We start from the raw sequence: 18170 nt of genomic DNA on the forward strand, positions 1-18170 counted from the left end.
ACGTTTAGGGGGAGGCTTGGACTAATGTTTGAAACCTTTTTTCAACCAAAAAACTAAATACAAGGTTTCATTTTCAGGAAACGTTACTGAATAATTTCATTGTTAATATGAAATGGTGATACCAAGAGGGTGGTTACACATTCTGGTTTGGGGTCTGGAGAACGTTGAATTTTGTTCTGTTCCTTGCATGCATGACCCAGGTCAGCTGTCTCGCGGGGAGGAGGCAGGCAGGAGAGGTTTCTGCTAGCATGTAGCTGAAAACTGCAAACTCATTGCCACGAACAAGATGCACTCAAGCTAACCCTGCTGGGGAGCGTACACCCCATACTGATACACAATAAAGTTGTTGCCTAGATTTCTTTCAGGGTAGAACTGTCATCTTCTCCTGATTATGAAAATAACAGAAGATCACTGCAGAAAGATTCAGACAGTATGGGAATGAGTGAGACAGCGTGCACATCTGCTGCAATCCCATGCACGTTTATGTTCATATATTTCCTTCAATTTTAGGATTCATGTTCTCAAATTTTCACATTTCTGAAATCTGTAGGTAACTTAAAATTGACACCTACAGTTACAACAGTGTTTGTCTTACTAATATATCATACTACACAGCCGTTACAAAGGATAAGGCCGCTCTGTAGGTGGCAACATGAATGAAGTGCCAGACATATTAACTGAAAAAAGAACAGGGCCGAACAGTGTGTATGCTATACTATCATTTATATATTTATTTTTTTTAAGGATGGATATTGATATGCTGGTATATGCATATTTATTTCTAGAAGGAATCACAAAGAATGGGTAAAAATTGTCCGTAAGGGTGGGGAGTGGAGTAGAGGGGTAGGAATGGACCTTTTTCATTGTATACCCTTTTCATCTTTTGAATGTTTATATTTTACTTATTTAAAAGTAACCGATTCATTAAAAAGCAAAAAATACTACATAGTGTTATGGATACATGCATATGAAGTCAATATATAAAATCCACATGTAGGAAGGATTACACATCAAATTCATTAGTGTTTGTGTCTGGAGTGGGAGGGCAGAGAAGAATGGCCTGATTAGAGGAGACATCCTATGTAGCTATGAAGTTTTAATTCTCAGAAAATGATCTTAAGCAAATAAGACAAAATATTAATATTTGTTAATGATGGTGGTATGTACATGGGTGTGATATTATTCAGTAGTACTTTAAATTTTGTTCAAAGGATCAAGATTAAAAAAAAAAAAAATCTCTCATGGATACTACTACACAGCCATCAGAACTGCCAAAATTAAAAAGACAATACCAAAGGCTGGAGAGGATGTAGAGCAACTGGAACTCAGATACCATGTTGAAAGGACAGTAAAATCATATAACCACTTTGGAAAATGGTCTGGCAGTTTCTTATAAAACTAAATAAACATGTACCCCATTAGCCAGCAATCTACTCACAGGTATTAATCCAGGAGAAATGAATACATATCCACAGAAAAGACTTGTACTAGAATATTTATAGAAGCTGCTTTATTCACAAAAGCCAAAAAGCAGAAATAGCCCAGCTGTTCATCAGTAAAAGAGTAGATAAGCAAACTGGTATATCCACACAATGAAATACTGTTCAGCAATAAAAAAGGAACAAACCACTGAAACAGGCAACAACAGGCAACCCAGCTCCTTAAAACATGATGCTGGGTGAGAGAAACTTACACAAAAGAATGTGTACTCTATAAGTCTATTTATATGAAGACCTAGAACAGGCAAAACAAATCTATGGTGGGGAAAAAAAAAAATCAGAACAACGGTTGTCAGAGAAGGGAGGTTATGAGAAGGGCTGGGAGGTTGACTGAGGAAGGGGCACGAGATAACTTTCGAGGGTGACGGTAACGTGCCATTATCTTGATAGGGGTGTGGATTACACAGGTGTACGCGTTTGTCAAAATTCAGTAAAATGTTTAAGGTATGTGCATTTTATTGTAAATGAATTTTGTCGCAAAAGGAAAAATAATATATAACCAAATATTAAACCCTGGCTAATGATACGCATGCTGCGGTATTTAGGGGGAAGTATACTTATAACTGCAATTCATTTTGAAATGCATAAAAAAGATGGCTTGATGGACAGATGGGTCAATGTGTGATAAAACAAGTGTAGTTAAATGTTAATGGTAGAATCTAGGTGGCAGGTATATAGGCGTTCACTGTAAAATTCTTTTAAATTTTCTGTATGTTCAAACATTTTCATAATAAAATGTTGAAAAATATCTGGTTAAAATAGCTAGTTAGTATTCAAAACACATATATCTTATTTAGCATGGATCTCTTTGTCATTATATACTGGTCCACTTTATTAAGTATAGAGATTTTAAAGAGAAGTTTATGAGCATTACATTAAATTTCTGGGACCATCATAGAAGACACCATGCCTAAACTAAGTAAATACTGAATGTACTTCTTGATTTACAACTATGAGACCACACTGCACGTAAGACTGGATTTTAGGAATAGCCCAGTCTGTCTCCTATGCCCAGCTCTAACCCAGTTCACTATACTCTCAAAAAGAAGAGATGGCAGCATTCTGCTACACTCATAACACGAGTAAGTGGACATCCCAAAGGGGATGAACGCCACTGCCATGTGGACACTGTCTCTCTACTCTTTCTTCCCTCCCTGAGGGGACACAAAGCAGGCCCCCTCCCCATCCCAGGCCACTTTACTCCCCATCCCGGCTGGTGTGACTGGCCCAAGAAAGGGTACAAATCTGTTCTCTCTTAGAGATGCTCTACCTCTTGCTCAGGTGCTTCTCGGTGTGCGTTAGATCAGCGACCTCAAAGGATCACTAAAGCCAAGCTGAGGTTTAAATTAGGAAGGGAATCTGAGGCTTCGGCCTTTTAGTGAGCGAAAGGAATCAAGAATTCAGTTCAGCCTAGCTTACTGGACCACTGTAAGGAAATTCCAGCCAGAAGTAAGGCTTTTCTTCACCTCCCATCTGACCAACTCTGCTATAGTACCTTGTGTCTGTCTCCGTGTGCATGTGGGTATCCACCACTCAGGGGCATCAAAAGGAGGAATCACAGCTGCATAGAGGAGATGCCCTGATCATAATATCCACTAACAGCATCCTAATACCAGAAATCTTAAATGTACACCACTTCTTGTCTTTTTTCCCCATTAACTATAAATTGGGTACATCTTCCCCAGTTGAAAGATACAGATTTATCTACCTCATGCTTTCCAATCATGCTGACTTTAAATAGGACTTTATGAGCATCCTGGCCCAGTGATTATTAAAGCAGATGTAGCAGTAAGACCAAGGACCTTAGGCTCTATTATCTTCCTTTACCTGAGCACCTAGATATTGGGGCCCTGAACTAGGGCATAAGGGCCTCACAAGAGGTTTGGGTATTTGTCAATGTGTGACAGTCCATATTTCCCATATATGTGCATTGTTACACTAAGCCAAAAAGTGACCTAGCCCATCAGTGTTTGGAATACAGGATGCCAAAACACATAGTTTGTCAGATTTTTGTTTTCTTAATGAATTGAATGACTACATGTTTTTCACATTATATATACTCCAGCTTTCTGTTTACAATACAGAATAATGCATATGGAAATAATGATGAAAGAAGAATTCTGGAATTGATAAATTACTGAATTATTTTTTTTATCACTTACCTCATTTGAGGGAATCGTGGCAAAGGGTTTGATGATGGCAGCTAATGGAATCTGAGCTTGCTTGGCCATATCTGACGTGCATGGGAAACAGTATGTTGTACAACGGATGTATCGAGGACTCGCATTGCCTGAAATATTCAAGGATGCATACTTAAAATCTGCTTAGAAAAAAAATCTGCCCTATAATATTTAAATATTTACAAAGGTACTTCTAGGACTTCCCTGGTGGCGCAGTGGTTAAGAATGCCAATGCAGGGGACACAGGTTCGAGCCCTGGTCTGGGAAGATCCCATATGCCGCGGAGCGACTACACCTGTGTGCCACAACTACTGAGCCTGCGCTCTATAGCCTGCGAGCCACAACTACTGAGCCCATAAGCCACAACTACTGAGCCCGTGTGCCACAACTACTGAAGCCCGCGCACCTAGAGCCTGTGCTCCATGACAAGAGAAGCCACCACAATGAGAAATGTGCACCGCAATGAAGAGTAGCCCCGGCTCGCTGCAACTAGAGAAAGCCTGTGTGCAGCAATGAAGACCCAACGCAGCCAAAAAAAAATAAATAAATAAATAAAATTTATTAAAATAATAAAGGTACTTCTAGACAATGCATTGCCTTCTTTGTAAAACTTCTTCATGATTTCTACAAAAAAGGTAGCATTGTCTAACTTTACAATCTATAGTCTAAGCACACTGTAGTTTCTTGCAAAATAAAACACTCTGCGTTCTACTGCAAAAATATAAAAGAGATTTTAAAATTATTATTATTTTCCAGAAGCAGGGTGTTAATATAGCCACTCAGAGACTTGAGAGGTGTTTAGATTCAATGGGAGAAATAAAGCAAAGGTACAAAACATAAGAATAAAATTTCTTCTTCATCCTCTTCTATCAATACAGCTGCTATGGGAAAGGTTAAGTATTTGTATGCCATTTCACATCAGCAAGTTATACTTTGTCAAATATGATTCCATTTGACTATGAGTTTTTTTTTCTAAACTTGAAATTCAATTTAGAAATGAAAATTCTAAATAATAGAAATACTGTTTTCTTAAACACCTTAATCTATTTTAAAAACACATTAGGTTTCCTGACCAAATATTTTTTTCAAGGCATACATGAGAATTAAAACTATATCCATGGCATGAAGAATATTTTTAAATCACCAGAATAACTTATCTAAAATAAATTTTGAATTAAATTATAACATATTTTGGCAAAAGAACATCAGATATTTACTGAGTGTCTACTAAGTTTTAGACTAGGTGCTTCCTTGCAGAGCTTATGTTCTCGCAGAGGACACAGACAATAAGTATTAAACTCAATAAATGAGTAAATTATATAGGACCTTAGAAGATGATACATGCTATGAAAAAAGCATCTCTGGTTAAGGGGTGCCACAGTGGAAAGCAGACCGCAATTTTAAATAGTTACAGAGTTGGTCTTCATCACAAGGCAACATTTGAGCAAAGACTCCAAGGTGGCAAGGGATTTATCTGGCAGGTATCTGGGGGAAGGGTGTGCCTGGCCTGGTAGAGGCATGTCAGGAGCCTGACAGTGGGGCAAGTGGGGCACAGCAGCTGTTGAGGAGTTCAGAGAAGTCACAGAAGCCAGATTCGCTAGATGCTTGATAACCATTTTAAAACCCTCTGGCTTGTACTCTGAATGAAATGGGGAGACACTGCCAAGCTTTGAGCAGAAAGGTGTTGTGATCGGACTTCGGCTGACTCTACCTGTGGTTTTCAGGATGGAATGTAATAGGCAGGAGAACCAGGAAGACCAGTTTGGAGGCTGTGCAGCAACAAGGTGAGAAACAGGGTGGCGGCAGGAACCAGCCTGAGAGCAGCAGATTCTGGACGTATTTTGAAGGTACAGTGGCTTACTTGTTGATGGGCATGATGTACGAGGTGTGAAGATGGGGGGTATGACAGAAGGACAGGGTTAGGGATGACTCCAAAGTTTTTGGCCTGAGGAATCAGAAGCATGAAGTTGCCACCAACAGAAAAGAGAAAGGCTGCAGGAAGGGAACGGGTTTTTTTGTTTTTTTTTTTTAAACAGATGTGTGGGTGGAGATCAGGAATCTGGGTTTGGACATGTCCCTTTGGGAAATCTATTAAGCAATCAAACAGTGATGCTGAGTAAGCAATTAGATACATGAGTCTTGGTGTTGGGCTGAAAGCTGAGCTGGAGATACACATTTGGGAGTTCTTAGCATATAGATGGTATTTGAAACCACAAAACTAGATTAAAACCACCCAGGGAATCACGGTGGCCAGAGAAGAGAAGACGACCGAGGACTGAGCCCTGGGTCCTCTTAACATAAAGAAGCCAGAGGAAAAGGAGAAATCAGCTAAAGGCCTGAGAAGGGAAAAAACAAGGGAGTCTGGGTGTGCTGGAGGTGAAGTGAAGAAAGCACATCAAGGAAAAGGCAGGAGCATCTGTGCCAGGTGGTACCTCCAGATCAACATGACCGCTGGGTTTATCAACGTGGAGGGTGGTGGAGACCCGGAAGAGAGAATTTTGGTGGAACGGGGGAGTGAGGAGTGGGGGTGCGGTGGGGGGGGGGGGGCGCTGCCCAGAGTGAGTTTAAGAGAGAAAGGCAGGCGAGGAATTGGCAACAGTCCTTTCAAGTTTTATTGTGGCGGGGAGCAAAGAAAAGAGGGGTAGCTGGTAAAAGAAGTGGATCAAGAGAACATTTTTTTTTTTTTAAGATAGGAGAAGGGTTTTTAAAAGATGGGAATACTTGTGTAAAAGGGGAAATATTGATGACATAAGAATAAAGAAGGGAAACTTATGGTAGCAATACACTTGAGTAGTGCACAGCAGGAGAGGCTGGCTTACAACTGGAGCACATTTATGGCCAAATCAGGAAGGCAGAGCCTGAGGACACATTACAACAGGGGGTTGATGTGATGGTGAGAATTCTCTTCTGATTGTGCACTTTTCTCAGAAAGGAGGAAGTAAGAGCAGCTGAAAGAAAGGATGGGAGGTTACCGGTTTCAGAAGGGAGTGTGAAGCAGTTACTAAGGAGAGTGGAAAAGCGAAAGGACTTGGGAAGGACAATGTGCTGGGAAGTTCATGGTCCTGAGTTTAAAGAGACCCTGCAGTGTGGCTGTGAGCCTTTCTCTGGCCATGTTTCACTGCACAGGTGGGTCCAGAATGAGGAGAAGGCTGGATCTAAGAAAGGTGAGTTTCTTTTCATCTTCAATCTATTACTGCCACATTTTACATTTTGGGGGGACCAGCTAGAAATATGGATCTTTATATAAAATATTCTGATTTTTATATAATGGCAACTAATTCAAATAGAAACAAATTATTCTGTATGATTAATTAACATGACTGTAGGCTGAATCCAGTTCAGGGGCTCTGCTGCAGAGGGTCTGAGAAAAGGGAGAAACGTGGTACTAACAAAAAGGATAATAATAATAACAATAACTGCCAATGGGTTAGGCATTATTCTAAGACTGTTATATGTAAATTCACTTTCATCTCACAGTCGCCTATGAGACTGATAACCCTATGACCCGATTTTACAGAGGAGAAAACTGAGACACTGCGAGGTTAAGGGACCTACCTTAATCAAAGGGTTAGTAAATGGCAAAAGTGGCATTAGAACCTATCACAATTCTCTACAACATCCCAGATAAGTTGGGTCCAGGTCTTGAATTCTGGATGAGGAGTTAAGACCAATCCTGTTTGCCCAGGGGCAATGATGGGACATTTTTTAGCAATGTGATCAAATAAATACCTGAAGAAAATTAATCTATTCAAAATGTACTGGATAGCTTCTGGGAGCAGGAAAAAAGATCAGAGACAGGTAGATGGGTCCATTGCTGTAAGAATCCAGGTGACTACTAACACAGGGTAAAACAAGAGTTTTGGCAACCAGAATAGAAGAAGAAATATTGGGTTGGCCCAAAAGTTCGTTCGGGTTTTTCTATATGTTACAGGAAAAACCCGAAGGAACTTTTTGGCCAATCCAATATTAGGTAGTAAATGTAAATATGCTTGAACCCCTATTATTGTATATGTCATATAACTTAGATAAAATCTTCGTCATTATCATCATCACACAAAGTTACACACAGTGGGAAATAAGAATTTTTGAATATTTTAAAGTGTATTTTTTCATTGTACTCAATTTTCACTACTCAACATTTCCAATAATATATTGAAATTGAGTATTTGTTATCTTTAAAAAACTTATCTTTTACAGTGAAATATGCATATGAATGAGCTCGTGAAGGTGACTAAATGAACTTGTTACAAGAAGATAATGCACACAAAGAATAAAATTTTAAAAAAGCAATGAAGAATTTGTTTTTTAAGCCAGTATACAGAAGTGGGGCATGAAAGGTAAGGTTATAGTAGATAATTTAGCAACCTTGGTAATTAAGAGCCAAAATTCCTAATATGCTTAATAAAGAAACTTATGGGATAATCTGACTAAAAACATTCAATAAGTTATTCTTTCAACAAATATTTATGAAGCCAATCCCCATGCCAGAAGCTTAGAGATAGGACAGAATGAAGCTTCTGGCTTCAAGGTCTGGTAGAAGAGAATAATAATAAAACAGATAATTACAACATGGCTGGTAAGTATCACAGAAGAGCAAATCGATAATGAAGTGACCCAAGGGAGGCAATGAGTCTGCCACATGGATCAGAGGTGACTACACAAAGGATGCAGTGCTTGAACAGGGTCTTGTAGGATGGGCAGAAGTACAGAAGCAAAGGACAAGTTGAGTCTTAAATTAGATCCTGCAGCCAAAGGCAAAGGAGTAATATTCTTGAAGTAGGTGTTTCTCTTCACTGGCTTTGCCACTAATCAGCTGTGTGGCCCTGGGCGAATCACTTAACCTCTCTGGGCCTTAGTGCCCTCACGTCTGTAAAGTGAGAGAGCACACCAAACGAAGTCCAAGGTTCCTTCTGTTTCTATACTTTATTTATATCTGTGAATTTCTGTGTGTGTCTGAGATCCTTGGGCTACATCCTAAGAAGTCTACTAATGCCCAGAAATAAACCCACATACGTATGGTCAATTAATCTACGACAAAGGAGGCAAGAATATACAATGGAGAAAAGACAGTCTCTTCAATAAGTGGTGGTGGGAAAACTGGACAGCTACATGTAAAAGAATGAAATTAGAACATTCTCTAACACCATACACAAAAATAAACTCAAAATGGGTTAAAGACCTAAATGTAAGACTGAATACTATAAATCTCCTAGAGGAAAACATAGGCAGAACACTCTTTGACATAAATTGCAGCAATATCTTTCTCAATCCATCTCCTAGAGTAATGGAAATCAAAACAAAAATAAACAAATGGGAGCTAATTAAACTTAAAAGCTTTTGCACAGCAAAGGAAATCATCAACAAGATGAAAAGACAACCTACAGAATGGGAGAAAATATATTTGCAAATGATGTGACCAACAAGGGATTAATCTCCAAAATATACAAATAGCTCATGCAGTTCAATATCAAAAACAAACAAACAAACAAACAACCCAATCAAAAAAATGGGCAGAAGATCTCAATGGAGATTTCTCCAAAGACATACAGATAGCCAAAAGGTACATGAAAAGATGCTTAACATCCCTAGTTATTAGAGAAATGCAAATCAAAACTACAATGAGGTATCACCTCACACCAGTCAGAATGGCCATTATCAAAAAGTCTACAAATAATAAATGCTGGAGAGGGTGTGGAGAAAAGGGAACCCTCCTACACTGTTGGTGGGAATGTAAATTGGTGCAGCCACTATGGAGAAAAGTATGGAGGTTCCTCAAAAAACTAAAAATAGAGCTACCATATGATCCTGCAATTCCACTCCTGGGGATATATCCGGAGAAAACCATAATTTGAAAAGATACATGTACCCCAGTGTTCACTGCAGCACTATTTACAATAGCCAAGACATGGAAGCAACCTAAATGTCCATCGACAGATGAATGGGTAAAGATGTGGTATATTTATACAATGGAATATTACTCAGCCATAAAAAAGAATGAAATAATGCCATTTGCAGCAACATGGATGGACCTAGAGATTATCATACTAAGTGAAGTAAGCCAGACAAAGACAAATATCATGGGATATATGATATCCCTTACATGTGGAATCTAAAAAAAAAAAAAAAAAAAAAAGACAGGAATGAAGTTATTTCCAAAACAGAAAGAGACTCACACAGACATAGAAAAGAAACCAAAGAGGAAAGGAGGGTGGGGGAGGGATAAATTAGGAGGTTGCGATTAACATATACACACTACTATGTATAAAATAGATAATCAGCAAGGACCTACTGCATAGCACAGGGAACTCCGCTCAATATTTTGTAATAACCTATAAAGGAAAAGAATCTGAAAAAGAATCTATATAAAACTGAATCATTCTGCTGGACACTTGAAACTAACATGATATTGTAAATCAACTATACTTCAATTAAAAAAAAATAAATTAAAAAAAAGCCTACTGGGCTTCCCTGGTGGCGCAGTGGTTGAGAATCCGCCTGCCAATGCAGGGGACATGGGTTCGAGCCCTGGTCTGGGAAGATCCCACATGCCACGGAGCAACTGGGCCCGTGAGCCACAATTACTGAGCCTGCGCGTCTGGAGCCTGTGCTCCGCAACAAGAGAGGCCGCGATGGTGAGAGGCCCGCGCACCGCGATGAAGAGTGGTCCCCACTTGCCGCAACTAGAGAAAGCCCTCGCACAGAAACGAAGACTCAACACAGTCATAAATAAATAAATAAATAAATAAATAAATAAATAAATAAATAAACGAACGTGAATTTCTTAAAAAAAAAAAAAAAAAGCCTACTAATAAGTATTAGCAAATAACCCAGGCTAGAGGAAGGGGCTTTACAGCAAATGGGATGGGACTGGGCCGACTTCAGGGCTCCCTCCATGCCAGGCAGCTCTTTCTTTTTGCCAAGGGCTGGGCTGCAGGCTATGGAGAGATGATAATGATCTGGACCCTGCCATCCTAGTCTTTCCTTCTCTTTCTGCTTCTTCCTCATACTCTTTCCCTACACGTACCATATGACCCAGCAGTTCCACTCCTAGGTATACACCCAAGAGAACTGAAAGCAGGAACTCAAAGAGATACCTGTACACCAATGTTCATAGCTATGGCTATTCACTGTAGTCAAAAGATGGAAACAACCCAAATGTCCTTCAAAACATAAATGGATAAACAAAATGCAGCATATACATAAAAGTGAATATCATTCAGCCCTAAAAAGGAATGAAATTCTGATGCATGCTACAACACGGACGAACTTCGAAAATATTATGCTAAGTGAAATAAGCCAGACACAGAAGGACAAATACTGTATGAATCCACTTATGTGAGGCACCTAGACCAGGCAAATTCATAGAGACAGAAAGTAGAATACGAGATACCAGGGGCTGGCGGAGTGATTGTTTATTGGGTACTGACTTTCAGTGCAGGTTGATGAAAACGTTCTGGAAATGGATAATCACGATGGTGCACAACACTGTGAATGTAATTAATGTCACTGAATTGTACACTTAAAAATTATTAACACAGCAAATTTTATTGTATGTGTATTTAACCACAATACTAAAATCACCTCCACGTTCAAAAAAAAAACCAAAAAACAAAAAACTCTGCACATGCTGCTCCTTAACACATACACTCTCTCCCACTGCCAAACCTTAGCATGTCCACTCCGCTGCCTGGCAACCTTTTCCTCTCCCAACGTCTCCACTTTTGTTCCGGTTTACACCTGCCCACTTGAAACCCAGCTTAGTTGTCCCCACTCCAGCAGGACAGGCTGGGTTTGTTACCTGACATTTAAGTTCCCACAGCAATACTCCTTTTATCCTGCTATTATAACAGTTTAATTAATACTAAGTTATCTCTTTTTCCCTGCCAGATGGTACACCCATTTAAGGATAGAACTGTGGCTTTTATTTCTGAATAGAGGCAGTAGGTGAGTGGTTAAGAGCATGGGCTCTAGCATCAGAATGCTAGGGTTCAAATTCTAGCTTTGCTTCCCATTAGCTGCATATCTTGCGTAAGTTACCTAAGCATTCTGTGCCTCCGTTTCACATTCTGTAAAATGAGAATGATATTAATACTTATCTCATTAAGTTACAGGGGGGATTAAGTGAATTAACCCACATAAAGTGTTTAGAAGACCATCTTAATGCATAGCAAGCACTTAATAAATATTAACCACATTGGTAATAGGTACTGAATAAATATTTGCTGAATGAGTGAATGAATGAATGAACAAGTACGATCCTGCTCCTACGTAGCTCATAGTCTCGTGGGAAAGACAGACCCAAAGCACAGTAAAATTTAATGGAACAAGAGCTATGAAAGAAGTGAATACAAAGCACTGTGGGGGAAGAAACTGTAGGAGATTTTGAAGAAAAAATTAAATTGAGTTTAGAAGAACTAAGAATTTCCCAACTAGAAAGGTGAAAGTTATATATACCGAATTCATTTATTCAATAGGTATTTGTTGGGCAACCATTATATTCTAGATACCAGGTGAATTTCTAGGGGTACAACAGCGAACAAAACACAGTCCCCAGTCTGTTGCAGAGAAAATAGTACAAAGTGAGAATCAGAGACAGGAGGGGAAGGGGATGAGTTTGGTATGGCTGAGGCAGATGCAGAGGAAGAAACAGGTGAGAGACGAGGCTGGTAAGGAATATTCTTTAGGTCTGTAAAGTGCCTCAAACGAAAATATTAAATAAACAAATAAATAAATATTAAAAACATGAACGTAACACTTACTATTAGGTTGAAATGAAATTGCCATTTTTGTAGGTCAACAATAATAGAAAAAAAATCAGTAATTTCATATAGCTCAACCTATTATATACCAGGTCCTAAGCGCTTAACAAATGTGAATTCATTTGACAAGTTTGGATGGATTCTGTAAGTGGTCAGGAACAAATTATTTTTAGAATAGGAAATGAAGTAATCTGAAGTGTGTCTTAATATTAATACCTATAACAGTAACATCCTGTGTGATTTACATCAACCCCTTCTACATGTCAAGCCCCCTACATACATATAAACATACATACGTATGCACACACGCACACACGAGTCATCTCTGACCTGTACACTGCCCCTGCAGGGCAGGTCTTAGTCCTAACATCTTACAGCGGGCGGCACTGAGGTTCGGAGAGGTGGGATAAGCAGAGCTCAGGACACTAAGGAAGAGACCCTGGATTTGCGTGCAGGCGTGTGAGGCTCCCAATCAGAGCTCTTTCTGCCTCACTGTGCTGCCTGCCCTATAAGGACAGTGCCGAAGGCAGCACAGAGGAGGGACTGAAGAGAGGGGAGCCCCATCTGGAAACTGGTGGCTTGACAACTTTGAGATGAGACAACACGATTGCCTGTATACCAATGTTATATTTCCAGGATTGAGTATATGACCCGTTAAAAGGGTTTATTCAGAATCTGAGACGCCACATCTCATCAGGCTATATTTTAACTTGCCATAAATAACAGAATAATATATTCCCGGAAAGATCAAACCTGCACGAGGCTTGACAGATATATGAAACTGATAGCAGACATGGGACAGAGTCAGCAGAGACAGAGCTCAGCCTCTCTTCATCCCAGTTTAAAAGTAGGAAACCAGAACCCCAAATGTTAAAGGACCTGCTGAAAAAAATGTCACTGGGACTAGAACCAGGTCTGCTGACTCAAGTATTCAATCCCCTACTGCTCTGCTCATGTCATCCTGCCAGGTTTCCACTGTAGTAAATAAATTAAACCAAAGTAGGGCATGAACAATTTTAAATACATATATTAAAATTTAAAATTTTCTGAAATTGATACATTGCACTGTATCTCACCAGAAACTCTCTAGATTTTTACAAGCAGAGAATACAGTAGAACTCAGACGACAGTACCTTCTCTTTACTTGATTAATGGCAAATTAGTTCCTGTTAACCAGCTATAAAGGGATTGCCCATCAGTGACAGCATTATTGAAGGGTATCAATGTATTTGCTTAAAAAATGTGAGAAATACTAAGACCTCAGTCAAAACCGTAACTGAAAAGAAATACCTTGGTCTTGTATCGTACAATCTGTAGTGACCAGGGGAGGGATCTGGCCTCTGGTGTTGGTGGTATAAACCTGTCCCCCTCTGGTGGCTCTGTCATTCTCAATCACCTGGATCTGATAAATAAGAGATCAAGAGCAAGTTAAAGTAAGTTAAGACTTCCCAATCTTCCCCTCACACTATTCACACACACACACAAAGGCATTTTCTAAATCCTTTCAGCTCATTTCAGATCAAACTCTCATTGAGAACCCACCATGTCTTCAGTCCCACTTTTGCTTACTTTCACAACTTTATGCCAGTAGCTTCCAAGTTCTATTCTCTAATGCTCTTGAGCTCTGACCTGATCTTTTGGGGAACTCTATTTTTATTCAATTTGTTTCTTGGGCCCATAGATAAGAGTTTTTTGGGAAAAGATTCTCATAGGATAAGAAATTGAAAATACCTTTTTTCTTTAAAAAAGAAAATACTTTTTGAAGTTAAAGAAAACTCTAAAAGGCTAAAAATAAATTCAGAAGAAATGATTCAAAATATATAAGCTGATGAAGACTTAACTTTTCTCCTCAAATCCCTCTTGATCTTCAATCTGCCTTTCAAGTTTCCTCCACCACACCCCTGCTTCTTGAGACATAAGAAACAAACAATATCTTGTTCCCATATGATTTTTGCCTATCATATAGACATGAGAAGAAACAAAAGTCCCTAATTTCTTTTTTTTTTTGGCTGTGCCTCACGGCACATGGGATCTTAGTTCCCCAACCAACCAGGGATTGAACCCGTGCCCCCTGCATTGGAAGCTCAGAGTCTTAACCACTGGACCTCGAGGGAAGTCCCCTTACGTTTTGTCCTTTAATTTGGAAACATCTTATATTTCTCTACTGAAACATTTATTGATGAAGACTATAGAGACAAAACATTGTCTTTCTGTTGTAACTGTCTAGGGATTAAAATAATGAGCAAAATCTAGTTGCGTGGAGTTAAGAAGGAATTCTAATAATAAAAGGATCTTTCTCTTCCTCTTTATCTTCTCCCTGCCCTCACTTCTTTCTTTATAGGATAAGAGTGACAAGAGATAAGGGGATAAAATAAAAAAATAAATAAATAAAGGAGGCAGTAAAAAGAGGGAAAAAGGGGGAGAAATGAGATGAGTGCCCCGACTGCAACATGCAGCCTTGGAGGACACGGCGTTTTTGTGGTCCTAATGAAACTACTAGTGTGAGGGGAGGTCAAGATGGCAGAGCAGAAGGATGTGGAGCTCACCTCCTCCCACAAACACACCAAATATACATCTACATGTGCAAGAATTCTCAGAGGATACCAACTGAAAGCTGGCACAAGATCAAAGCTGCAAGAAGGATCCCATCGGGATGAGACCTGTGCCCGTGGGAGGGAGCTGTGAAGGAGGAAAGGTTCTCTCACCCTGGGAACCTCCTTCCTCTGCTGGGAGGTCTGCCGGGACAGAGAGGGAGTTGGAGAGGCCTGGACTTTGCTCGGGAGGAGTGTGTAGGTTCTGGCTTGCTGGTAGGCAGCATAGAGAGGGACCGGCTCTGAGGGCTGCCATGCTGTCCCACTTCCTAGCCCGAGACATGTGCCTGCTGGTGTGCACAGTGGCTGGGTCTTGAAACATAAGCTTCAGTGGACAGACCCAGGGAGGGGACTCAGTTTGGCTGCCCAGAGGCAGCCCGAGGGGTCTGGAGTGTGGTCGGGGACGCCGCTGTTGGTGTGCGCAAGATGGAGCACAGGTCCACCACACAAGCCCCATTATCAGCATGCTCATGGCAGGTCATGCCTCTGGTGGCAGTGGGCTTTGGCAGCAGGCACACACCAGAGGTGGGGCTGACATCCCAGCCAATTATCAGTGCTCCCACAGTGGGGCAAGGTCCAGGGGGCACACCAGCAGTGGTGGGTGGCGTCACAGAATCCTCACAGAATTGCATGTCTGCAGTGGAAAGCCCCTGGGGAGGAATATGCAGCACCTCCTTTCCCAGCAGGAGCACTCCAGTCCCACCTATCTCACATCACAGCTTAGAACCAGATCTAGGGGCTTCTACTACAACAGCTGGGGAGCTGACCCTGCCCATGACAGGGCTGTGACAACCACATAACGAAGAGGAGGCCCCACCCAACATCCAGTGCAGGCTCTGGTCACCACAACACCAAACACACCCCATATCAAGGGGACAACAGCCAGCACACTCTGAGGAAAGACGTGGCAGACATCCATACTAAAAACAGCCCTTATATCAAAAATACTGGACTCACACAGTCTACACAAGGACACTCGGACATAAAAAAAGCCCTTCAAGACCACAGTAGATAACTTTCTCCTAAATTCATAGAGCCAGAGAAACTTAAGTAAAATGAAAAAGCAGAGGAACTACTTCCAATTAAAAGAACTGGAGAAACCCCCTGAAAGAATAAACAATGAAAAAGACAACTCCAGTCTACCAGATCCCAAGTTCAAAAACGAGGTAATAAAAATGCTGAAGGAATTAAGAAAATTTATCTATAGAAATGCAGGTCACTGTAACAAGGAACTAGAAACTATAGAGGAACCAATCAAAATTAGACAACTCAATTGCCAAGATAAACACCAAGCTAAAGGCAATGAATAGCAGACCAAATAATGCAGAAGAACAAATAAGTGATCTGGAAGATAAATAATAGAAATCACCCAATCAGAACAGCAGACAGGAAGACAAATGTAAAAAAAAAAAAAAAAAAAATTAAAGGAACATACAAGATCTACTGGATAATACAAAGCATGCCAACATACATACAATAGGGGTCCCAGAAGGAGAAGAGAGAGACAAGAGGATCAAAAATGTATTTGAAGAATTTATGGCTGAAAACTTCCCAAACCTAAGAAGGAAACAGATATCCAGGTACAGGAAGTACAGAGGGTCCCAAACAAGATGAACTTAAACGGACCCACAGTGAGACATAACATAATTAAAATGGATAAAGAGAGGATTCTAAAGGCAGCAAGAGAAAAACAAAGAGTCAGTACAAGGGAACCCCCATAAGGTTATCAGTTGATTTCTCTGCAGAAATGTTGCAGGCCAGAAGGGAGTGGCATTATACATTCAAAGTCCTGAAAGGGAAAAACCTGCAACCTAGGATGCTCTACACAGGAAGATTATCCTTTAGAATAGAAGGAGAAACTAAGAATTTCTCAGACAAGCAAAAACTAAAAGAATATAGCAATACTAAACCTAACCTAAAAGAAATATTGAAGGGTCTTCTCTAAGCAGAAAGGAAGCAAGAATCTATAGGAAAGGGAAAAACACAATAGGAGAGGCAAATATATAAAAAGATTGAAGATCACTTAAATAAGCCAGCAAGAAAATTTTTATAAAAGCAGTTATAACTATAATGAACAGCAAAAAAAATAAACATGAAGATGTAAAATAGGACATCAAAATCACAAGATGTGGGGGAGGGGCATAAAAAATGTAGATATTTTAGAATGTATTTGAACTTATATGACTATCAGTCTAAAGAAGGTAGAAATAGTTATGGGTTAACATGCTTGAAAACCAGGGTAACCACAAATCAAAAACATACAATAGGTTCACAAAAAAACAAAAAGAAAGGAACTTAAGCATAATACAAAAGAAAACCACCAAGTCACAAAAGAAAAACAAAAAGAAGAAAGGAACAAAGAAGAACTACACAATAAACTGCAAAACAAGGTTTAAAATGGCAAAATAAATACATGCTTATCAATAATTACTTTAAATGTCAATGGACTAAATGCTCTGATCAAAAGACACAGAGTGGAAGATTGGATTAAAAAAAACCAAGAACCTATAATATACTGCCTACAAGAGACCCACTTTAGGGTGAAAGACATACATAGATTGAAAGTGAGGAGATGGAAAAAGATATTTCATGCAAATGGAAATGGCAAGAAAGCAAGGGTAGCAATGCTCATATCAGACAAAATAGACTTTAAAACAAAGGCCATAAAGAAAGGTAAAGAAGGACACTATATAATGATAAAAGGATCAATACAAGAAGAGGATATTACACTGGTTAACAGATATGGACCCAATATAGGAGCACCTAAATACATAAAACAAATACTAACAGACATAAAGGGAGAAACTGAGGGGAATACAATAACAGTAGGAGACTTTAACACTCCACTGACATCAATGGACAGATCTTCTAGAAAGAAAACCAATAAGGCAACAGAGATCCTAAATCACACAACAGAGTAGTTGAACTTAATTGATATCTACAGCACACTACATCCAAAAAACCCAGAATGCACATTCTTTTCAAGCATGCATGGAACATTCTCTAGGACAGACCACATACTAGGACAAATTTAAGAGGATAGAAATTATTTCAAGCATTTTTTTCTGACCACAATGGTATGAAACTAGAAATCAACCACAGAAAGAAAAATGAGAAAAAAAATGATTACATGGAAACTAA

General features: G+C 39.6%; 1 protein-coding gene across 1 annotated transcript in view; it reads right to left on the reverse strand.

The window, feature by feature from the left end:
• The window catches only part of SEC24D (SEC24 homolog D, COPII coat complex component), a 113137-nt gene that overhangs the window by 65819 nt on the left and 29148 nt on the right, over positions 1 to 18170 (reverse strand). The window contains exons 7-8 of the mRNA XM_007172423.2: positions 13729 to 13840; positions 3662 to 3789 (exon numbers count right to left, since the gene is read on the reverse strand). Coding sequence (XP_007172485.2) covers positions 3662 to 3789; positions 13729 to 13840 — 240 coding nt within the window. The remainder of the gene's footprint in view (positions 1 to 3661; positions 3790 to 13728; positions 13841 to 18170) is intronic.

Source organism: Balaenoptera acutorostrata, chromosome 5 (assembly GCF_949987535.1).
Source record: "Balaenoptera acutorostrata chromosome 5, mBalAcu1.1, whole genome shotgun sequence".
Taxonomy (NCBI): Eukaryota; Metazoa; Chordata; class Mammalia; order Artiodactyla; family Balaenopteridae; genus Balaenoptera; species Balaenoptera acutorostrata.